Raw genomic sequence first — 24,884 nt, forward strand, 5'->3', positions numbered from 1 at the left:
TCTCTATCACTTCAAGCATTTTTGCAATTATAGAAACTGTGAAGCTGAAATTTTCTGTATTCAGCGACTGTACCAATTGTCATCTACGTATTTGATTTGACAAAAGGTCTTTTATTTCTGTTCAGTTCAGCCCTTTGCAGCAAACCTTTATAATACCTCTGAAACAATTCAACAGTAGTTGTCAAATATGTTTCAATTAACAGTTGAATGGTTCTGAATCTAAAGTGCACAAATATATTTCAAGTGCTTCAGAGATGCACGAATCACTGAATTGTGGGTGTAGTGCTGAATAAAATGTTACATTCTGTACAGAACAGTTTTATAAAAATACCATCAACTTTCCATATTAAATACAATGAATGTTAGCAATACAGCAAGGGACTTCCTTGGATGGAGAAGTTATAGACTTTCCAGTCATATAAATCAGAGGAAAAAAAACCTTGCTTATATAAATAGAATATATTTCATCAGGAAATGGCAGGTCAGTGCTAGTTTATATATAATATATGCAGTCTATTAGTCATTGAGAAAACTCTCAAGATACACCTGATACACAGAGCTTTATCCATGACTGAATTGGACAAAATCTGCAGAGAGAGATACAGCAACTCTTTCATAGCATCATACATGTTTTAGATAGACTCTGAGTCAGTTGCCAAAAGCAGAACATTTTTAAAAGTTGGTGAGAGGCTATTTTCATACATTTTATCTGCAAGTTGACCCCCGTAACTGCAGAAATTTTCTATACAAGCTGTAGGTTGCCAGCAGAATTCCCCGTCTGAGATAAGGTATGCAAAGGTGTGATTGTACAGTGTTTTCTTGTGTGTGGATTTGACAGCAAGAACACCTTCATATTTTTAGCCAAAATTGGAACCTGCACTGAGACTGCTAGATTTTACTTTCAGAATAAACAGTTGAGATCCAAGCCTGCAGAAATGTCTCTGAATGATGCAGTTCTGACAGGTTTCTCACCACACATTGCACTGTTAGGCTGTGCTGTAATAGGAGAAAACATATCTATATGCCAATATTTTCAGGCATCTTAAGTTGCCAAAAATAAGTTTTCTTAAAACTATGATTTATTTGGAAAAAGACTTTTCATTGACTTAGTCTTTCATTCACCAAAAATTAATTATTTGCAGATGTCTAGAGACATAACTGTTTGGATTTTTTTATTTGGTAGTCATGAAAACTTTATTTATGCAACTTATTTATTGTACCCTTTAAAAAGAATCAGCTATAAGCTTGCAGGAAGCAAATCAAAAGTCTCGGAGTTAAAAACAGAACTGCTACTGCATGGAAAGATTAAATACCTAAATAAGGCTGTCCCCACCATTACTACAATCTAAAAATATACAAAAATTTAGGGACATCTGTTTCAAGATGGTGTCATTTAAAGGTAAGTTTTCATTTTAACTCTTGAATAAGATTAGATAAGGTAGATAATTAATCATACAACACAATAATCATAATTGTAACAAAAAATCATTGAAGTCAAAACTGTATGTTGTGTCTGCTTGGATTTTTCGTTTGGATCATTTATGAAGTAGTAAGTCATGCAGTTCGTTGAACACTTACCAGGCAAAGTAAAAATTGTCTGAGATAAGTTTGTGAGTAGTCTGAGCTAAAGTGTCCTGTCATACAATGATTTACCCAAATACCGAAAGGTAATAGAGTCTGAAAAAACATTACAACAGAGATGTTTGCATAAGTCTTACAACGTGTAAAAGTGTTAAATGTTACCTTACCCATCTTTAGCTGAGTCAGCACTTAAGTAGTTTTCTTAGATAAGGAATATTAACATCCAGTGTCCTTTTAGTTAGATGCCATTCTGCCTCAAAAATATTTGTAACAGAATAAATATAGATTCCCATGTAGTATATTGTCCAATGTGTTTTCCCCTTTAAAATAAGCTTGACCAAGATTTGATTTCCTCTAAAATGAAACTTTATATCCCATTAAATTTAGCCTACAAGATCTGCGTCCTTTGTACTTTCTCATCCATGTTTTGGAGCTCTGTTCTTAAATGTCATTATTATATTTTTCCTTACCATACCACCGTTATGTTCTTGCATGGATAAGAGGACAGCAGGTGTTTTATGAAGCAAATATATGATATAAAGGTTTTATGTCTTATCTTAAATGGAGGTTTTTGTTATTAGAAATTGAATTGAAAAAGTTTTGTAACTAGTAGAATGCAATGGAGAAAATGGGTAGAAAAATAGCATTAATTATTCATACTTTTTTAATTTGCCAGTTGGTGTTAATTACATTTGTTAATGTTATTTGCAACCAGCGAGAGTTGAGCAAAGCTATGTTTTTCATCTTTTCCATTTGAAAAATACTTCCAGTATTTTTCAGCCAATACATGTCCAATCATAATTATTTTTGTGGCTGTATAAATATTTGAATATCTGATACTTATATTAAGAGTATTCTGTATGCCTGTTGTATTTATATAAGGTGTGTACAAGAGTTAAATTTGTGGCTCATTTGCAGGTTGTCGTTTAATATCTCTTTAATGGGACATTAGACTTAGTATACCCCATAATGTTTGGAATTTTCCCTCTTTATATTGACAATTCCAAATCGCAGCAACTAACATTTAGAGCTTCAGCATTCACTAGTATTTCACTCTTGATAATACCAGTTAAGGAATTTCCAGTTACTTTTGTGAAAGCAAGTTTCTGATATACAAATACATCAAAATGTATTGGTAGTTTTTGATCTGATCCATGTATAACTTGTAGATTATTGGAGTGAGAGTGACAAGGAGGAAGCTGACACTCCATCAACACCGAAACAAGACAGCCCACCACCTCCGTATGACACGTACCCACGGCCACCTTCGGTAAGTCACCTGCAACTGTCTATAGGAATGTCAACCAAAAGTGCCACTTTTACCTACTCCCCAGCCTAGGAGTAAGTACTTGTGCCCCTTATGGCACTTGTTGGTATATTTTTTGAGTCAGTGCTTGACTTGAGGCATTTGTTAAGTGACACATATTGCTAACTTCAATGGCCATCGCTGCTCTTTTCACTGGTTTGTAGAGAACGTGGATTTATGATCCCACTTGCTGTACAGAATAGGTTAAGTCACAGAACTCTTTCTTCCTGTTCTTCATTCATGATGGACACCTACTCATCCATGCAATCCCTTACCATCCACTTTTTGACTTTCCTGAGAAAATGTTAGTACCTCAGCAACAGCACAGACTCTTCTCTAAGGCTCCAGCAGTTGAGCTGTGAAGCTTTACAGTAACAAATTGCACTTGCATTTCCAGACAAATGCCAACATAAAAATGTTCTGTCTTGTATTGGAAACAGCGATGCTAGTTTTGTTATTGCAAAAAAAGTAGATTTCTCTATAAATTGGAATGAAAGTGGATTTGTTTTTTTCTTTTTCTTGAAGCAGTTGCTGATATAAAACTAGATTATAGACCTCTAACTTATTCTGCACTGGCAATTTTAATTTTCATGTCTGTATACTCAGTGTTAACTAATGTGTCTTACTTGAATATAGTTTTTGGAATGAAAAATGGGGAAGGCAGGGGAAAGAGAGCATTCATGATGTTTAATTTGAATGCAATACTTTATCTTACAAAATTATAGCTCTTTGAATCATGGCGCTGAAGCACTGCAAACATAATTCCAAAGAAATTTTTAGCAAGATGCAATAACAACAGGTATTTTCAAGATTTTTAATGAACCAGGCACATCTCTTCTATATCTTCCATAGTGCCATATTCTGCAAAGTTTTCTGCAAATAATTTTCCGCTTATTCTGTAGATTAATGGACAGAGCAAAGATAATTATTATGAATAAGCATCAGTATTTGACCTATAGGTGTGACATGTATAGATGTGGGCATGCACTGAAGTTAGGATCAGGGCAGGTTAATTAGGTGAGTTTGTGCCTTTGTTACTGAACTGAGTGCCATCAGTGATAAGGAAAAGCAAGGTAATATTGTTAGCAGTAGGTCTTGGTCTGCACTGATCTGAAGATTGCTCCTTTGCTGACCTTGTAGATGAGCTGCACAAGCCCTTACGTGGAGCCAAAACACAGCCGACTCTCGTCCACGGAGACCTCCCAGTCACAGTCGTCGCACGAGGAGTTTCGCCCGGAGGTGGCAGGGAGTGCCACCGACTCCCCGGTGCGCAAGACAGCGAGCCAGCGGCGCTCCTGGCAGGACCTCATAGAGACGCCGCTGACGAGCTCAGGACTCCACTACCTGCAGACGCTGCCCCTGGAGGACTCGGTGTTCTCCGAGGCAACCGTGGTCTCCCCCGAGCACCGGCGACAGTCGACCTTGCCCACCCAGAAGTGCCACCTGCAAGATCACTATGGCCCCTTCCCCTTGGTGGAGGGTGAGCGGATGCAAGCGCTGAATGGGAATGGGGGAAAGCCCCGAAGTTTCACTCTGCCTCGAGATAGCGGCTTCAACCACTGCTGCCAGAGCCTTTCAGTTGATGCTGCCGATCACCACAAAGAAGCACAGCAGAAGGAGGTTGAGGAGGAGGAGGAAGAGGAAGGCAAAGCAGCAGAAGAAAACCAGGAAGATAAAAGTAAGTATGGCATATTTCTGTGGCTTTTCAAGTGTCCTGTTCGTGTAACATAGAGGTTGGTTGTCCTTTTTCCTATCAAAAAACCCCAATGCTCTTTCAATGACCCCCATGTTTTACCAGGTCCTCTTTGTCGCACACCTCTTTGATCTGCCTCATGTATAAAGCTTAATAATCAGGGTGCTGCGTGACCCCTCATGTTCACTAGACACTTGCCTGTAGGCTGGTCACCAATCACCTTCTACTGGAAATTCTTAGTTATAAATGGATTTTACTTCCATTCTTTCTTCATGCTTCCACTTGCACAGTATCCTCCCACACTGACACTCATGTGTTTCAGTACACACTTAGTGAGATTTCCAGCCAACCCCATCCAGGCTGTAAAAACCACTTGGTAAATCCTGGAGTGCAGGGTCAGGCTGTGATTACACAGTATCATAGTATCATCAAGGTTGGAAGAGACCTTTAAGATCATCAAGTCCAACCATGAACCTAGCACTACCACTGTAACCCCTAAACCATATCACCCAGCACCAGATCCAGATGCCTCTTAAACATCTATCCAGGTAGTCAGGTCACAAGACATCCCAGAATCTATAAGAAGTTGGAAAAGAGAGGGTATTTTCCCCAGTTCCTCACCTTGTGATTTATAAAGAGAGAAGTTCAAAAAACATTTCAAACAAACAAAAATAATAAAATAATAGAGATAATTATGTGACCGGCAAGGCTTAAAGAAAAAATCATAACAATGAGTAACTGTCACTTACATGACACATAAACTTCATAGAGATTAGTGCTACTTGTCAAAAATAATCCAAATAAACAGGGATTAGAGAAGGTCCCTGCCCCTCCTAAATGTGTAAACACATTTCTGTGTCTGTTCCATGCTCTGTCCTTCGCTGTCGTTTATGGAGCTTCTCAGCATGTGCTGCTGGCAAAGTTGAGTTCACACCCAAGTTGCAGGGTCAGTCAATGAAGTCTGCATCCATGAATTGTGGGGTTACACTGCAATTAAGTTACCTGAAGCGGCAAGGAAGGCAGGATGACTCCTGAAGCTCTCAAAGGGTCTCTGCTATCTGTTCCTTCAAATTCAGCTTTTTTACTGCAGTAAAGGAGGATAAAAATGGTAAAGAGATAGGAAAGGGTAATAAATGCTTTGGATAATTAACTGCCTACCTAAGTTAATTCATTAAAGTTAGCACCATTGTTGGGCATTAAAATTCATATTTAGTCTACTTGGGAAACATCAGCAGTTTTCCATTGCCCTTATGCTTTAGTCATTATGTTCTAAACATCTCCAGTGATTTCTTTTGCAGATATTAAATTTGATGCCATCAAAAGTTTAAAAAGGCACTATTTCAGTTGTGTTCATTCATGACACTTTCCAAAAAACCTTTACGTTTATTAGGGTAATATTAGACCTTATTGACTGTGAAATGAAGCTGTCTAATTAACAGGGTTAAATTTCATCAGCCATGCAGAATGTTTTATCCTATTTTTAGTCTTCAATTTTTGTTTTCAAATGAGTTTTTACTGATAGCAATATAAATATATTTCTTTAAAAAATTCTCACAGAAAACAGAAAGGGTCAAGGAGACTTTCCATGGTCTTTGCTGTGCTGTTTGGGCATTACTTACAGATACTGTTGCAGAGTCTAAGTTGTTAGGTGTTTTAAATCTCAATTACAATGCTTTTGGTCTTACCTTACTAGTAAAGGTCTAGTGTTTGATTTAATGGACCAGAACATGGGCTCTTCTCCACCTTTCTATACCAATTTCCAAAAAAGGAGAAAAAGTTTAATTTTTGAAGTGGACTCCCTATATACACGTACTTTTTTCTTTGAGTGAGGAGGTTTTCTTGGTTGAAGCTTTAACAGGAGATTATTTTTGAGATGTTAATGACCAGCTGGACAAGTGAAGTGCTCATGATGAATTACTGACCATGAAATTATAAAACTAGAAGTAAAATACTGTTCAGTCTATTGAAAAGTTTAAGTGTTGAATTGCTTGTCGCTATGGCTGCAATGTTCTGTTTGCAACGCTGAATTTTTCAGTGCCCTTACCAGTAAAAAGCTGGAGGGGTTTCATGCAAGTGGTGTTCTTAAGTGCAAAATCTAGTTTCTGAGCTGAAAGATTTGCTTACATCTGCTAAGTTGCTGATAGGATGGGTGTCCTTGTGTGTGCTACCTCACTGCCTCCTTCACCTCCATTGCTCTGGGAAAATGAAACATTGCAACTGGCTGGAGAAAGGCAATCCTCTCTCTTAGAAATGTTTTAATCTCACCTTGAATGTTCTCTCATGTGATATCAGAACCTTTTAAATATATTTATTTGCCTTACACATTTGTGATCCTGACATAGTTCTGGGTTTTTGGATGATTATATGTGTTCTTGTGTGTACATGTATGTGTTTTAAAGCTTAAGCATTCCTATTGCTTTTTATGCGGGACAAGAATGCAGCTCCTTTGCAGTTGTTGCTGTACAAGTTAAATGTTATTGCCAAAAGTTTGTTTTCTTAGCTTTCTGTTCTTACATTCTCACTTTTAAAACCACCTGAGTTTAAATCAAATAGCAAAATGTGGTCCTGTTTCTTCCAACTTCTTTTGCAAAATTGTTTTCAAATAACTGCACTACAAACCAGGAGCTCCACCCTTCTTTCAAATGCTGCCCCCAGCTGCTATAATTTAACATAGTTCTGTTGACTTTCCAAAGCTACGATGGTTTGCAACTAAACATCTCTCAGTCAATCGCTGCTTTATGCCTTAAACAGATATTGCAAGACTTTACTGACACTGCAAATAGTTCTGTGTATCAACTCTGCTGCAATGCCTAGATACGTATGCTAAATTGAAAATACGGGTTGTCCTTTCCTATGTTTGTCAGTTAGGACCTGACTTTGTTGCGTGTTCAGTTACTTCCTTTTGTCTTGTTGTATCATATTAACAATGCACTGCTAATCTTTAATGGATTGTTTTATTTCCCTAATGACTTTTGTGTAAACCATTTAGATGTTCCATATTGACACCGTCCTGCATTGGTCTCTTGCTTTGTAATCCAAGAGGATTCTCCTGTGGGATATTTGAGTTTGTCCATGTGTTTGCTCCTGATGGTTATGCAAATGGCAAACAACATTCAGACCTGTGGCACCAAACATCCCTCTTGCTGTGTTGTTCAGAGGCAGCCTGCACAGGCAGAGCAGGTCAAAGGCTGTGGCACACTGCATTGCATGTCTGCGATTCAGTTAGGAAGGACAAGTTGGGCCTTTTCAGGTTTGTTTTCTGCTGGTGAAAGGTAATAGAAGGAGACAGGTGTGCATCATGGCATTGTCACTCCCTTCCCCTCTGGCCCCACCACTGTCTGCCCTCTGTGTGCTTCAACAGATTTCACCACTTAATGCCAAAGAACGCTTCCAAGATCTTCTTCGGAGACTATTTCCAGCTTTTGTTCCAGGAAAGCTTACCTCATTTTTTACCTTTTTTTTTTTTTTAATTATTTTTATGGTGGTTCCTTAATTTTCAAAGACTTCTTTGGTTTGTGGGACAGTAACGCAAATTACTAAGGGTAGATAACTCGCTCTCTACACAGTATAACTGACTGTAGATCCCTCCAACTTACCTGCAGAAAATCCTGCACCTTTTTTCCATACTCCCCAAAAAAGTCCTTAAACAACAGCAGCATCTGTGGGAGTCTCTGGTGCTGTCATCTGCCCAGAGAGTGCTGGTACAGGAGATCTGCTGCTGGCTCCATGTGCTGTGGGGTTGACCAGAGGAATATTGGCACATTTTCCAGGGAACTCACACCTGGGACCTGCAACAATGTGCAAAGGAGCTTTCCACTGTGCTGGCTCCATAAAATTTATTCGGGAATATGGATAGAAAAGCATTGATGTCTGTGTTTGAGTTTGAAGAAATTACTTAGACTGTCTTCCCACTGCTAAACTCCATTTCCTTCTGCTTTGTTCCTTGCCTCTTTGTTCTCTTGCTTCTGCAAGTTTTCAGTCCTTTTCCTGCACTCTTAAGTACTGTAATTCCTCTTGACATGTGTTTAAGATTTTTTCTGTTGCTACCCCATCACTGCAATTTTAGAGTATCTTCTATATAGGGTGGACAACTGTAACAAAGGCTTAAATAAATTTCAATACATCAATGGCTGCCCTTCGGGGGCAATTAAAGGCTGGGAGGCACTTGTTTGCTGCATTGATTTCACCCTCCAGAGTGTTTACAAGACGTTACAATCTTCCACATGTGACTTGTGTCACCTTGAAAAGATTTCACAGTGTTTCTGTAGGCTGGCATTTCCCTGGCATTTTACTCCATCGCCACAAGCCCTTGTTCAGGTTTGCAACATCTCCTGGCATCCGATGTTCAGTCCCACATAGGCTTGTGAGTGCTGTCCCCAAGGAACACAATAGCCTCATGATCCAGTCTCTGAAATTTGGCTTCTAACCTTAAACTACTGAAAACACTTGTCAAAGGCCAGAGCAGGAACTAATGTTGGCATTTCACAACTCAGGGAGATGTCCAATACCTGTGAAGGGTTTCAGGAAAGTTCACCTTGATGTCAGGGAGGGCTAGTCACTGAAAGAAGTATCAAGTGACTGTGCTGAGGTACCAAGCCTGAGAGGTTTTTTTTCCTTTTTTTCCCCTGTAGAAAAATTACAAACCAGCAAGAGAGTAAGAGAAACTGAGAACACTTTCTCCCATCCCACCTCCCAGTTGCAGAAATGAAATTCAAGGTGGTAGTGCTTTCACAAAGTAGGACACAGGAGTTTAAGGAGTCCTGTGACTAGCAATGAGTATCATGCACTGTGCCCAAAAAGGTGTATCCATGCGACATCCTAGGTGGCATTTGCCTACAAGAAGGAGTCAGTGCTAGTAAAAAATATACTCTGAATAAGGTCAGGTATTTCAGATTCTGAAATGCAGGTCCAGGGAGGCTTGCCTCTTCTTAATGAGAGGGCAGTGCAAATGGTAACTCTCAGAAAGATCTATGTTTGCCAATTAAACACTATATTATGAAGTGGTACCCTGTGTACCACTTCTAGGTTTTACTTCTCTGCATTTTGGGTGTCTTCACTTAAGCAGGGTTTAGGCAACAGTGAAATGTGGGAGTCAGGACGAATAACGCAGAGTGCCTGGACTGTGTGCACTGGAGTTGATGAGGATGTGTGACTGAAATTAATAGGGCTGTTTGTTTTTCTAACAGCCTATTTCCATTTCAGAGAGGATACCATTAGTGGTGTCCTGTCATCTGACCACCTAGTTTTAACCACACTGAGAGGCAAGGGAGAAACTATTAAGATACCGTATCTTCCCCTCTGTAATTATTCAGGTTAGTAAAGGTGTGAGTGCCCAGTAATATCTTAAATAAGCAGAGCTATGAGAAATTACAGATAATATTTTACATTAGAAGTATTCCATATGAGGCTGATGAATAGCACAAATTGCAGCACCTTCTGGGACACTAAGGACAGTGTTATTCTAAATTATTGCCTCCACTATCAGTCCTGTACAACGGAGAGCATTTGCCGGGGTTTTTTTTGCCTGACATCCTTCTGGGCAACACAGCCCATGCATTCTCAGACACAGGTCTGCTTTTTCTAAGCTTTGTTTTTGGAATCTGATTTTTCATTCCTGATTCCCATTTGAGCCTTCCTGTGGCACCTGGCTGGGCATTTGCACTCCTGTAGGCTGAGGACCATCAGCATTTTGTGCCTTGTCTGCTAGGAGGAGGTCTCCATCCCTCCTGCCCTCCCACTGCCTCTGAGGCTCCAGCTTTGCTGTTAACTCAGAATGCTTATGTAATTGCTTATGTAAAAACGCTGCTGAGTTATGTTCAAAAATACGATCTTAAGCCTGTTGATTTATAGTGTAAATGGCTAACCTGCACTGCTTTGGATAGTTTATATATTTACAATGAAATTTTTATCAGTGTCTCATGGAAAAGCAGGGCAAGACAGTGGCTGCCATATCAACTGGTCTGCTCTTCAAAGCAAATGCTTTACATGTAGAATGTCTAGTGGGATGGTGTTTATTCACATATTCTATTTTATGTGTTTTTAACTTAAGTATTTAGGGCTTCTGTTGTCATAAGATCCACTGAGATCCTATGAGAGCTGTTAAATTTGAAAATTAGTGTGGGGAACATCATCGTTGGTAATTTAGGTGATATGTCAGGCTAAACTTCTTTATTCTTGTTAAATTTTAAGATTCATTTTTACCTGATAGGAATTTCTATAAGGTTCCAGAACCAATTGCATATTTGGGAAAATTGTCATCCGAAGTAAGAGTTGCTTAGTTCTCTTCTAACTGCCATATATGTGTGTATGTTCAGTTGTGTGAATAAAAATGTCTTTTAGACTACTTATTATATTATTAAAATTACTGATAGGAAGGCTAACTTAGATAAACAAGTATTGGGAGTAGGTATATTTCTTTCTGAGCAGGTTCTTTAATTAAAATTTAAAATTTATTAAATAAAGCTTTTCCAATTCTCATATGCAAAAGCAACCCTATTAGAGAAGTGCATTTGCATTCTACATAAAAATGATGGGATACAAAGCCTCTATTTCCTGATTTTAAATTTTTCAGTTTGAGGGGAAAAAATTGCCTGCAGTGTTCAAAAGTCAAATATTGAATCATTTACTAAGTAGCAATTCAGAAAGCAATATGGGCTGTCATAAGAGTAGTTTAATTTTGTGCTTGTTAGTGTTTATTCATATGAATGTATTTCACCAACAAATATATTGTTGCCATATATAAAATTTTATTTGATTTCCATTGCCCATGCTACTAAAAATGCAAAAGAGAGGTGAATTCCTACTTTTCTTTTGGTTTTAATAGCCCTGTGTGTCATTGCCAACAAAGGTCATTTGCTTTTTCCTGAAATATATGGATTAAATTGTCTTTTTATAAGCAAAAGACATGCACAAGAGAATTTCTTACATGGCCATTTCCTAAATTATTTTTCCTGCAAAGTTTCTTCAATTCAGTTACTAAGTTGGGGACTGTCAGTGGAGCTGTGGTACTGCTCTACCAGAGATCCCTTTGGGTTAGGTGGCAAAGCAAGGAATCTATAGATGTGAGAATATATTTCGGGGGGGGGGGGGGGTAGGTTCTGCATTAATTCTCTCTTTAGGTGTTATGTAACTGAAGTGGTTTACCTTTAATTTTTCCATTTCTAAGTGTAAGCAGACTCTGTCTCTGCTGCTCCCCTGTCTGAGTCTGGCTGCAGAGATTCTGTCTTTGGGAAAAGGCAACTCATAAATGGCAGACTACTTCACAAGCAATAGAGGAAAGACAGTCTAAGTCCTGTAGGACTGTATTACCATACTGAAGGATATGCTGTTGCTTCCCAGGTTGCTGGCCTGACACATCTCAGTAGCAATATAAAAAGGCCGTTTTTGTGCTTGCAGATTCCGTCCCCTTGATTCTAAATGTGCTTTCATTCTTAAATGATGATATGTAGCTTTTTTGAAATTATTTTATGTATGAAAAGGAAAATCCAACTTCTTTTTTTTTTTTTTAAATTAACACATAGTTTTCCATTGAAAAGAGAGTTTTCCTGTCCCGGAATTTAAACTCACATTCATTTTGATTTCAAACATGAAAAACTTGCATTGTTTCTAAGAATTTACATAAACCTTCTCACTGAAACTCACTGAAAATTGTTTTAAAGACACTCTTAGATTTGACCACTGTGATTTAATTGGAATTTTTCCCTGAGAAGAGTTTTTTCACTGGATTTTTTGCAGAACTGAGATAGTTCCTCTTTGAGATGCAGCGAGGACTTAGCCTAATCTGAAGGTTTCTAAATGCAAAGGAAACAGAAGCCTACAATAAAAAAGTTAACCACCTGTCATGTACATGAGAATGTTCTTTCAAAATGTATAATTTTAAGTTTTCTACTTTTTTTTCCAAAGCTAAAAAAAAGTAAAGCCTTTCTATAATCAGTTGTAATTAAATCAGAAGAATATGGCACAGTATCAGTAAGATTAGGAGAACAGAGGAGGACCAAAGTCTTTCCAGATTATATTTATTACATCTCCAGGTGGTACCATCTAGTATGTGTGGCTCTCATGTTCTTTCAAGGCAACCATTAAAACAGGGATGAACTTGAGTCAGTAGTGCTTGGAAGGACATGGGAGGGATGTAGTTTTATCAAGCTACTACCTTGGTGAACATCTGGAGAGTCACGAAGTAAACATGCATTATTTAAGTTAAATTACTCTTCATCATGGGAAGCAGGATGGGATATTAAATACCTCAATGCAAACAGTCAGCATCCTGCTAGAATTTTTTTTTGCTGGACAAAAGACTCAGAAAAAGCCACATAAGTTACAAAGCTGTTTTGTTTGATCTATTTTTTTAAAAATCTTAAGAATTTTGGTATTTAAAATTAAGATTGTCATGGAGGCCTGTGAAATAAAAAATTGTTGCAGGACAATTTTTTGTAAAGAACATCCTAGCCTGTTTTTCTGGCTAACTTTCCTTTTGATCACTAACTGCTGCTCCAGAGGGTCACACATCCTGTGTAGGCAGTGTATCTAACCTGCCAGCCCTATGCAACTTCCTCAGATACTCCTTGACAGCTAAAATGGTTTGGCTGTCAGTGATTCCGTTTTGGAATCTTAATGTCCTTACTGGTTTCTTAAACCTTTCCACTGCAGGAAGGCAGTATATATATGTTAAAATCTTTGTCCCTCCGAAGAATCTGGTGAAGCTGTAACTGTGCTGTGTGTGTCTTGGAGCCAGTGAACTGGAAGTGAATTGAAAGATTATTTGTTATAGCTCTGCCCTCTAAATCTGGAGCTACTATACCTACCTGCCCATAAAAATCCCCAGTGGTGGGCATTCTTCATTCCATCCAGACAGTGCTTTTCCTTTTTGTTCTCCTGGGAATTTTTTTCTCCTAACGGATATTGAATTGTTCCCACTGCAATTTAAGCCCAGGATTTCCATTCCATTATGGAGCAGAAAACAGACTGCTTTATTACAGCAGCTCTTCTTTTAAGCTGAAAGGTTGTTATGAAGGTTGGTTTAGTTTTTTTCATTGATAGCATTTGCTAGGCCTCTGGCTCCTCTTTCCTGGGTGTTCCAGCTGACTTGCACCTTTTCTGCGATGGCAGAGTCCAAGCTGGGTGCAGCACACTTGGTTGAGTCCAGAAAGGTTGCTTTGCTCTGGCTGTTTTATGCTCTATACTGTGATAAGTATCTGTTTGGCAACTATACTGTACTTCATATTTCACTTTGGACTGTACAGTATCCCAGATGCTTTTCTGCTTAATTGTTGTGTTTTCTAATCGCAGTTGTTCTGATTATTCCTTCACCTTTTACATATCCACAACAAGTAGCTCATGTTAATAAAAACCTCAGGTGAATTAAAATGTCAAATTAATTGGGCTAAACCCAACCAACAAACAAATAAATATGACATTTTGTGAAACGAACAGCCTGACTAGACAAAAAAAAAAAAAAAAGCCCTGTAGACTAACTTGGTGTATGCCAAGATCTGTGCCTGTTAGCATAGCATTTACCATATTGTTATATGAAACTTGGCAAGGGATTTCATCCCTCCAAATCATTCCAACTTCTGAGACTGTCCTCCAGCAGTCTAGGAAATGTTTCCTGGCACTCTGGTGTTTGTGAATTTTAATAAGTTTATTCTCTTCCACCATTCAGGCTATTAGTGCCATCTGGGACTGTTTCTGGATGCAGGACACATAGTGCAGCCTTCCCTGTTAACAGCAAGCCTTTGGTGTCTCCTCCATCTGGGCTTGGCTTTTGCTTTCAGGGGACACCTTGGATATGGGAGGTGGCTAATATCACTCACTTCTGGGAGCTGAACTACTAGAAGGAAAAGATTATCCCCTGTCTCACATCCATTCTGCATCTAGATAGCCAAGAAATGTTACCTGGAGATAGATGGGGAGCTGAAGGCTCATTCTTTTGTCAGTTGGGGTTCCATCAGTCCCTGATGGAAAAGTGCTTAACACTCAGAGTTTCTAATAACCATGTGAGTTTTATTTGCAAGATCTGTTGTTTTTCAACATCAAGCTTTGTCAGTTGTTATGAAACAAATGTGATAATACAGTTCTTTATTAATAAATAAACAAACAAATAAAAAAGCCCAGTAATCAGGCAGTTTTGCAAGGATCTCAGTTCTTATTCATTATTAATAAAATAGATTCCTAGCTTTGTTTTTGAAAAATTGTGGTTCAAAAGCTAGAAGATAAATACTTCTTTGTCTCCTTTTAATGGGCCACATTTGCGAGTTTTGGAACCTGTTGATGATGGTAAACACTCTCAACATCGTTGTACTACTGTGATGCTATTAAATACCACGATTTTATGAACAAAGCATGAAACAAGTTCTCTGCAGGATCTTGTATTTACTTGAAGAAAATGGCTGCATTTTAAGTAAGATTTTTGCTTTCTGGCTCCACATTTTCAGTACTGCTGGCATAAAATAATATTAGCTAATTATTTCTTCTCTCCTGGATTCCAGAGGGATAAATTTTGGGCTTTTGGAATATAAAATATCACCACTGATTTGTTTAAAAGTATTTGAGTTATCACCATCAGAGAGTGAGGAGAGAGGCTGCCAAAAAACCTTCAATTTAAACCCTCTTTCAGCCAGATTTTGAAATGTTCCTTTAATCATGTGATGATTTACAGGCCTCAAGGAGGAGGCAATATTAAGAAAAGCTCACTTAGTTGCTTTCTGCTCGTTGTAAATTCGGGGACAGACAGAGATCAGGCAGCGGCGCCGTAAGGCCCAGCTGGGCCTGGTGATGCCAGAGGTCCCTGCCAGTGGGCTCCTTGCAGCTCATGTGGCGTTTCCTATCTGTGCAAAGTGGTCTTTATGGAATCCTTCAGAGCTGGTGAATAGGAGACTTAGGGAATTAGAGAGTGTCTTCCTACAGTAAAAACAGCAAAATCTGTTTTATAATTCGCATAACAGTGTTTCAATAGTTTCTGCATTTGGCATTAATATGAGATTTTTTTTTTTACTGTAATAATGTATACACTTGAAATCCGATATAAGAATCATACTTAATCTATAAAAAGTTTGAAGATGATTATTCTGAGAATTCTTGTTTCTTTCCTCCCTGCTAGAATGTGCTCTGCCATTTATATTCCACTTTTAATTAAAAAAAAATTTTGAGACATTTCCTTTTTTTTATCAAGCTAAGTACATGTACATAATGTACAGAATTTTACAGTAAAACATTTATATTTCTAACTAGAAAATGTATTGTAATGGCTTTGGAGACAACTAGAGTTGCTAGTTTCTGCCTCTTAAGAAGGCAGAAGAGAGTATTTATATTTATTTATGGCTGTGTAAAGTGCCTGGGGAAAATCCCATTTAAATTTTACACTCCAAGCTAAAACTCTCCAAGACTAAATTATTAATTCTTTTACATTGTTTTGCCACTGAGGACTATGTTTACCTTCTCCTGTGTACTGTATGATATAGGTATTTAATGTCCTATTTCTTAATGTAGCCTCAAAAGTTTCATATGATTTTTACAGGGGCTAGAAATATTTATTAGTGAACTAGACTAATTTAACCATACTATAAATTTTATATACCATCACACTGAAAATTTAAATCTCTGAATTTTGACAATGGGTTATGAAGTGGTGAGATTGAGAAATAAAAATAAAATAAAAACCCAACAAACAGAAAATACCCTTTAGACATTAGTGCATTATGCATTAATAAATTGACAGTTTCCAAGTTCTCTGCTCATTTTACTTTTTAACTTTCAATTCACAAATTCTGCCTGCAGATAGGAACACCTTATAGCAGCTATCATGAATCTTACAGCATAAACAGGCTATCCTTATATCTATGCACACTCTTAGAATTTGAGAAATTTCATTTTATGAAATTCTTGTACAGTCTATAAAATATGTGTAAAATGTTTTCATAGTAGAAGAAGAGGAAAAGGGGATGTGTGTTTTCCTGGGAATACTTGTTTAAAGGATGGCTGGAATTTTTGGTACAATTAATACTGAACTATTGCTACAGAGAGGAAGGAAGTTTCAGGGTTTTCATAAAGTTAAAAAATGATTGGCTTGGAGACTCACACTTTGGAAATGGCTTTTACAGTTAATGAAACTCAAAAATGTCAGCCACCTTCTTCTTGGCCTCTCCCATCCCAAAAGACCAATTTCCTAAGGTGGTTCATGTTGTTACTAAACAGGATTATGAGATTTATAGTGAGAGTAAAAGTCACTTGAAGTAAAAATTAGGCTCTTCAGTTTTGAAAATAGCACTTGGGTCTTTATGGATTTCATTATTTCTGAAATTTAGTGGAGGTTGAATGTGGGAGAATGAGGGCATGGCCGAATGGCTCTGAGCAGCCAGCGCATGGAGGAGTGAGATTTTATATTCTACATAGATTTGGCTTTTCCGCCAAGGCTGCCAGAAGATTGTGTGCATTTCTCAGCATCACTGCTCCCTGGGATGATGGGGAGGAGGAGGTTGCTGAGAGTAACCCAATGAACAAAGGAGAGCACACCCCCAAGGTGGTGGAGGTTTAATTTACCTGTGAAAAACAAAGGAAACACTTCCTGCAGTCTGTGATCTGTAGTGTTTGTTGGGAACAAGGAACATCAGGGTAGCTAGGGAAGAGATTTCAAAATTGAGTGAGGTGAGATGGAAGCAAAAGGCAGAAGACTAGAAACAGGACATAAGTCTGTAATGGTGAGGATAAGCTGTGGAACAAGTTTCATTAAGTTGTCATTGGTTTTTCAAATGAAAATCCTATCGGCCTTTAATGGTCTGTGCCACAGATGAGGATTATGGTGTTATAAATCTTTCTCCAGTTAGAAAAACTGTTTTAAAAGTAATTTGTTTTTACAGTGTCACATTTCTCTTACAGTATAACCTACTGTAAATGCACACATGCTGCCTTTGACTTTATTTTACAGATTTATGCAACTTAGTAAGATGCACAGGTGAGCCAAGTGGATGGATTTTATGCTGGGGCCACATTCTGGCAGACCATGCCTGTGCACTAAAACATTTCCTTAATCCAAGTTGTCCTCCAAGGAGGAGAATCTGGCATAACCTCATGATTAAGTTGAAAACTCTGTAATATCTCTGCTGAGGTGACAGTTACTTTTGACAAATAAACCCCTCTCATAATGGTCCCTTAGCTCACAGGTTCTAAAAGTACTATCAGAGCCCACTGGTGAGACTTTTTCTTCAGATGACTTACTCAGTTGTACCATATGGAAATGGAGTAGATGTTTTAAAAGACAAATTCATAGGGCTGTTGCTCATCTTTAGTGGTTGCCATAGCTGGCACTGTTATTAATGACCAAAAGTATATAGCCAGATCTTCATCTCTCTTTCTACTGGGTTTTATTAATATCTATTTCCTTCTACCAAGGGAAACTGGTTCTGGTACTTCCAGGCTGAGCAGGGGAGATTGTTCTCTGCGCTTAAATATGTAACTGTGGATTTCCAGTTCTGAAATCCCCTCAAGGTTTCTGCACACAACTACTAAGGGGTTGTTTTAAAAAGTGGTTCCAACGCGCCTCTGAAGATGAGAGTAACTCAAGTTGTTGTTAATAGATTCCTTGGAGTGGATTAGAGTGAAAGACACTGAAGGATCGGTGTTTGTAATTATATATCTGTAGGGTTTATTTTAGAACAGTTTGGTTGCAATGGAAAGCCAGTATGTAGCTTTTTTGGTTACTATTATCTATAGTAATATGGCAATAAGAAAGCACTTAAGAAAATGTGTAAGGGAAAAGAAAGGAAGGAAAAGAAAGAATGGATAAGAGTAGAAAGATTCATAATCACCTCCCATGGGATCTACGACAAGATTTGATTGTTGCATCGTTGGTCGAAGCGATGGTCTTGATCTGTAGGAGGTGGGGGAAGAAGCCCCACCAAACACAAAGTCCAATGAGTTAATATATGTTCGGGCCAAGTGGGAATGCCTGGTACCTCCCCTGGGTGGGGGGAACTTTCAGTCCTCTGGTGGAAGGCCTCAGAAAATGAGTCTGGGGGTGCTTTGGGGGTCTTTGATAGTTTATGACCCCTTCAAAGACATGACAGCTGCCTCTCATGTCAGCGCAGTTAAGCCAGTTATGCCCCATCAGACCTTCCCTAGGGGGGGGGGGGGGGAAAGTTTTACAACTGAGCAGAGTTGAGTAAGGGACAACAATTACCATGATAAAAGGCCCCAACCCTTGCAGAATTTGTCTGTTATTGGCCTCAAAGCCTGACTTAAGCATAGCACCTTGATGCCTCCACAATTTTTTTAAGTCATTAACTATTAGCATTCTCTCACAAAACCTTCAGCTTAAGCTGACCATGCACTTTTAGTAAGAAACTTGGGAAATTCTTCTTTTTCCACTGAGTTGTTGAATAGATGTGTTATATCATATACATTGAACTTCGTAGTTACTCTGTAACCACAGTAAAATCATTAAGATATCACATAAAATCAAGGGCACTATAAAAGGTTGTATGATCTTCATGTATTTTGAAGTTATTTTTGTTGGGTCTACTTTTCAAAAGCAATGTTGTTTTCTATTGTTCTTTTCCCCTAGTTATGAAAAACATTACATAAATGAAGATAAGTTTACAGCCTAATTCCATTTTGTTGTAGCAGGATGATTTCTCCATAACCTCTTTACCTATATTCCTGGAATAAAAAATATTGAGAAAGATGAATGTATATGCAGTCACTGCAAATTACAAAAGCATCAGCGACAAATCTAATGCTGTAAAGCGTCTTCAGAATAGCTGGTTGTACTGATAGCATGTCCTGGCATTATACAGGAAAATTAGTAAGCTTATTGCCATCAGATACACACCTTCTTTAAGAGGGGTATTTACTTCTGAAAACAACAAATCCTTGCAAAATTAAAAATTCGCTGAGCTTGTTATTTTACTACTGCATTTTGCAACCTAATATTTCCATTCTGCACAGCAGATGTGGGCTTAGTAAGGATTGTCCAAAACATTGATTTGTGTAGTTCTGTATCAGATCTCAGACTCTGAGTTATTTCAGTTTTAAAAAATCGCCTGCAAGCACAAATTATTGCCCTAAAGAGCCATGAGCCCCACATTCCAGCTAACCCAGTTAGCCTGCCATGAACTGTGCCTAAAACCATATTTCCAGGGGAGAGTTAAAGGTGCCTTGCTTGTAGCTTTATCGATTTTGAACTCAGGTGTATTTTGAGCTCTATCATGTGGCAAGAAGTAGTTGCACATTTTAATGCTGAAGAGACAAGCATCTCTTCTAGTTAGTTTTGAATTTGCCACACAAACTTTCAAATGTTTCTGTTACTCAAAGAGGCAATAATCAACTTTTCTCTGCAAGTATGTGCTCATAATTATACAGACCTCTGTTACATCCCCCTTGTTTATAGAGGAGAAGAAGTCTTGATTGGTCCTGGACCACACAGTCCTTTGCACCACCAGTAGTCCTATCTGCCCCCCTCAGGACAAGCATCCTTTGGCTTAGGGTGAGGGAAGGGCACTCTTACCTCACAGTTTCAAAGAGTGGCTGTTTTTATAGGTAGCCCTTCCCACAGCATCACAGGGTGTTTCCATTCATTCACCACACACACTTTGTAAAGCAGGATTCCCTTGCATACAACAATCACCAGTTTTGGTGACAGGGATTTCCTTAGAGCCTCTGGATACCCTTTATGCTGCCCTTGGCAGGACAGAGAGCAGAAGAACTGGATTGAAAGGAAGCTCACCATTATATAGATGCTTTATGTGCTTCTCTTTTGAACGTGACAGAGTTCTCCTGGGTGAGGCCTGTCCTATAGGCTTATGTAACTTAAGTCTCCATGTAATCCAGCAATTAGAATGCCAACATGCAGAAATTTTAATATCATTCTCAGAATTTATAAATTGCCCAGTGGGATGTTGAGGTCCCGATTACGTCTTGCACCCTCTGAATGTGTATAAAAATTCAATTACGTGAAGTGCATAGGAGAGCCAGGATACATTTGTGATTTAGAAATCCTGTGGTAAGTGGAAGGAAAAATGCCTGCCGATCAGAGCCCTGTAATTCCCACTGCCTTGTTCTCCTGGGGCCGAGTGCAGCACTTGCAGAGGAGCAGAAGCTGAAGGTTATGCGTGGGCTGACACCACCATCTGTCCTCTCCGTCCCCCATCCTCACCGTGATGCTTTCTCGTATAACATTTGTGCTCTTGGTGTTCCTCAATGGGGACAGGAGGGACACTAAAGCATATACTGTGATGTTGGAAAAGCTGAAACTTGCTATTTGTAGACAGCATATTCCTGTATTATCATTGTTTGATTTAGTGCCCTTTAGTGCGGTGACTCAGTCTCCAGAGGAGTACTGAGTAACTCCTGCTACTGCTTCCACACCTAATGGACTTCTTACAGGAAGAGGTGCTGCTTTGGAGTACAATGTCAGGAGGCTGTACTGGATGTGTCATCAAAACCCTCTGTATCAGCTCCTTTTCATCTGTGTGTGGCATCTGTCCCAGACCTGAGCAGTCCTGGAAATGGTAGGAGCTTCCCACCATTGAGCAATAGACAGTTTGCAGATCTGCCAGCATTCCTCCCAAGGACTCTGTGTCAAATAGCATTGAGCCATTTCCTTGGAAAGGAGGAAGATGTATCTGCCAATAGGCTTCTAACAGAAGCAGGTTTGTGTTACATGGGGAAGGTTTTCTTTTTCCCACTGTTGTTTGCATTCATTCTTGTTCAGAGCCTGATTACTCACACATAGTATTTACATGTAGGGGAATATACATAACTAGATATGCTTCATTATTGAACTAGATAATAGGTAAGAGTTTCCAGTCAAAGTTTTACTCTCATGAATATATAGACAGATGTAGAAATATGTACACAGAATAGGATACAAGTGAAGGAAAGGATAGATCTTCAAAAGGCAGTTAGTGTTTTACTGATTGCCACTCTAGATGGGAAGCCTGAAATTTCCTTTTCTAAAACTTAAGTACCTATTTCCAAAGTTTCAACCTAACCCTTCTTTAAAAAGTAAAGTTATCATAAACATGCCAGATGCCTTGTACTCTGTTTAGGCAAAATATATAATGTGAACATTCATAAGAAAGTGTACTCTTAAATGGCAGCAGTAAAATGTTATGCATTTTATTAAAAAACACATCAAAGTGAAAACCTTAATGTGTTACCTTCTCAATAGTGACTGGTGGTGTGCTGTTATTCTTGATAAATAGGTCTCGAAGAGAAAAAGAATTAGTTGTATCATATTCTGTGTCCCTTTGCTTATATAGAACTTCTTGTGTGAGAGCCATTTTGAGACCTTACTTATTGTGACCCTCAAACATTTCTCTCAGGTGAGGACTTTCTCCTCCCCTTTACTTTTGACACTTGGTGGCATGCCTGGAAAGGCCTGTAAAGCTGCCTTTGCTCCTGCTTGGTAGGTTGGTCCCAGCCCTGATGCATTCTGTCTTCACCACTTTAGGTGGGTAAAGTACCTACCTTACTGCTACAGGTTTGCTCAGACGTAAGATTCCTCACATCTTCCATGACCACATCAGCTGAAGAAATAGGCAGAGATTTACAGCAGGCACTTTTGTTTCTGTAACCACTCTGGGGAAATCATTTGCTGTAAAACTCTTCTCATAATACAAACATGATTTGGTTGATAAATGCAGAATTTCACTTTACTGTATTCACAGGGTCATGTTCATTTTTGTATGTGAATGGCAGTCAGTTTATTTTTCAAAATGTTTGCAAGTCTCATGAGTTTCATAAGTTGTAGTGTCAATAAGTATTCATCCAAAAGCACGTTGCTGTTCTTTGTTATTTGTATTTGTTCTCCTTTAAAACAAATTAAAAAAAAAAAAATCACCTTATCTAGAAACAAAACCATATGCTGGAGATTTTTTACATAAATCATTTTGCTAATGCTAGTGATACAGAAGGAAAATGTGGGGTTTATAAGGATAAGGAAAAATAATTTTGCTACTAAAAAGCAGAATTTCTAAACTCTTAGTTACTATCAGTAAGTGATATCGAAGATCTCTTTGGAAAAGCCTCCCTAGTGCTTGATAATTATATTCACCTTCAGATAAATAGGACAGTGTTTGCTACCACTTATCTTAAGAGGTCCTAATGAAAGGTTGTTCATGGACAGTGACTAATCCAAACTGAGACAGCAAAAAATTACCAATGTTTGATGATAGGCCTGTATCATCAGGCCTTAGCTATATTACTAAACAGTCTTTACAAAAGTGTCTTACTAGCAGTTTTTTTCAGAAATACTCTTCTCATGCAAAATTTAGGTACATAAAACAAGTTCTGTCCCACCATCTGTTGAAGGCAGCACAGTTCTTCCACAGACACAGAGGACATGTCCCAGCCAGCCTCAGCAGGGCGTGTAGAAGAGTATAGACATCTACTAGGTAGTGCCCTTGCCTTAACTTAATAATCTTGTTTTATTTCATAGCCACAAAAAGGGAAGTTTCTTTTGCCAAAGCCTGACCTTTGAAACCAAACTTTCTGAATTTTTAGAGATAAAATTATATGAACAACAGCCATGAGATGATAGGATCTCCTAAAGCTGCAAAATTCATAGCCATGAGGCAGTAGTATCCTCTTTCACTTAGTGCCTTTTTCCAAACAAATCCAAGACTCATATTTTCAATGATGTGACTGTTCTTTGTATAAAACAGGATGAAATGTGAAAAACATTCCCTTTTGTACTCTGCAAAGTCTCCCTTTCCTCAGTCCCATGAGTCCTGAAATGTGCTGGTTTGGCCTTTTGTTTTTTTGGAGGTTGGGTTTTGATTTTGGGGGTTGGGTTTGTTTTTTTCATTTTGGTTGTAGAATCAAATGTTTTTTATTTTAAACAATAGGTTATGTAAAAGTTTCTCTTGACTGCTGTATTTAGAATTTAGTTATATAAACTGTTTTCCTCACCCTTCTTCTTCCTCCTCTCCTTGTTGACGTGCAGAGTCCCAGGAAATCTCAGCAAGAGAGGAGAGGCTGAACTCACTTTGAGTTCCATATAGCATTGCTCACCCTCTGCCTCTCTGGAAACTCATTTTCCAATTGCTGCCGTGGGTGGAGGAAATGGCACCAACGTTTCCATCTGGGATTCTTTCTACCTTGTGCTTTCTGTCACTGAGACATTTCTTTTCTGCTTTCTAGACCTTTTGTGATATGCTCAAGTATACAAATGGCAATGCTTCATATTTTCCTTCCTTTTCATCTTGCCTTTTGGAAAAAAATTCTTTTTAACAAAGATTGAACAAGTCTCACCAGTTAAATTGGATTGAATTTGTACATTTTTACATTATGCACAGTTGAACTCTTTCCCAAAGTGTTTTTTTTATAACAACAGAACATCCCCCAGCTTTTCATATCTGGGAACTAAAATGGCAATGGATTTCAAGATCCATGGAGTTTCATTTTTGTATTACAATTTAGTGTGGTAGACAATAGAATAGGGAATGAACTGAGAGCAGCCTGGCTTTTGAAATTGCCTGTGTGCAGAGACTGCATATCCATACAGAAACTCTAAGTAAACAACTTAGCTGTATGCTGTTTATTCCACCTCTCTCTTTCTCTTTTCTTTGCTAACACAGGTCCACAAAGATTCTCGAGTTCTCAAGCCCTAGCTTATGGAAGTATGTAATGTCAGTGTGGTTGCAATATCACATGATCTCCTAGCTCTGTATCTTATCCTCCACCCAACGTTGCACAACGCTGGACTGTCAGCTAGGAGAACGAAAGGAGCCAGATTGTGTTGTGCCACCTCTTTTTATAGCTCACGCATAAGTTACCACCAGGATATTTTTCTGTGTTTGTAGAACATTTGGCGGATTTGGGGCACATTCTTTGCTTCCATCCTCCTCATTCAAGTGACCCTTTCCCAGTGCTTCCAAATGAGCTAATGTGTCTTCAACATGGATAAAACCAACCCAAGTTGGTTAGGATGTGTATTGTTCTCTTGTTTTATTTGTGGGTTGTTTGTTTTGTTTTTTTTTTTAATTGGTCTTTGTTATGTTATTTTCTTTTTTCTTTTTTAAAGCATATCTACAAAAAGCGATTATATAACTTTCTGCCCTAAATACCTCTTTTGCATCAGGGATGGATATTTTAATGGAGTGAGGTGTAATAGCAGAACAGTGCCATGTCTCTGTCCTCATGAGCATAGCTGCATGCAGATTAGAAAGGCTCTGTAGTGCTGCTACTGTATGCCAGATTTGCTATTTGCTCTTGTTTGCATGGTAGTATTTCTAATTTACTAATATGATATGGAAATAATGGCACATCACAGATCTTTCAACATATTGTATCACTGCTTTATCATAT

The 24,884-nt window shown here is 38.4% G+C and overlaps 1 protein-coding gene across 8 annotated transcripts in view; it reads left to right on the top strand.

Annotated features, from left to right (window-relative positions):
- The window catches only part of CNKSR2 (connector enhancer of kinase suppressor of Ras 2), a 208,311-nt gene that overhangs the window by 166,062 nt on the left and 17,365 nt on the right, over positions 1-24,884 (top strand). For 6 of the 8 annotated variants that reach the window (XM_064646764.1, XM_064646766.1, XM_064646765.1 and 3 more), the window contains 2 exons: positions 2,751-2,851; positions 4,028-4,565. In XM_064646764.1, coding sequence (XP_064502834.1) covers positions 2,751-2,851; positions 4,028-4,565 — 639 coding nt within the window. Of the gene's footprint in view, positions 1-2,750; positions 2,852-4,027; positions 4,566-23,520; positions 24,135-24,154; positions 24,882-24,884 lie in introns of those variants that run through there. The other 2 variants (XM_064646768.1, XM_064646769.1) reach the window with 2 other exon arrangements.

The sequence above is a fragment of the Pseudopipra pipra genome, chromosome 2 (assembly GCF_036250125.1).
Source record: "Pseudopipra pipra isolate bDixPip1 chromosome 2, bDixPip1.hap1, whole genome shotgun sequence".
In the NCBI taxonomy this organism is placed as follows: domain Eukaryota; kingdom Metazoa; phylum Chordata; class Aves; order Passeriformes; family Pipridae; genus Pseudopipra; species Pseudopipra pipra.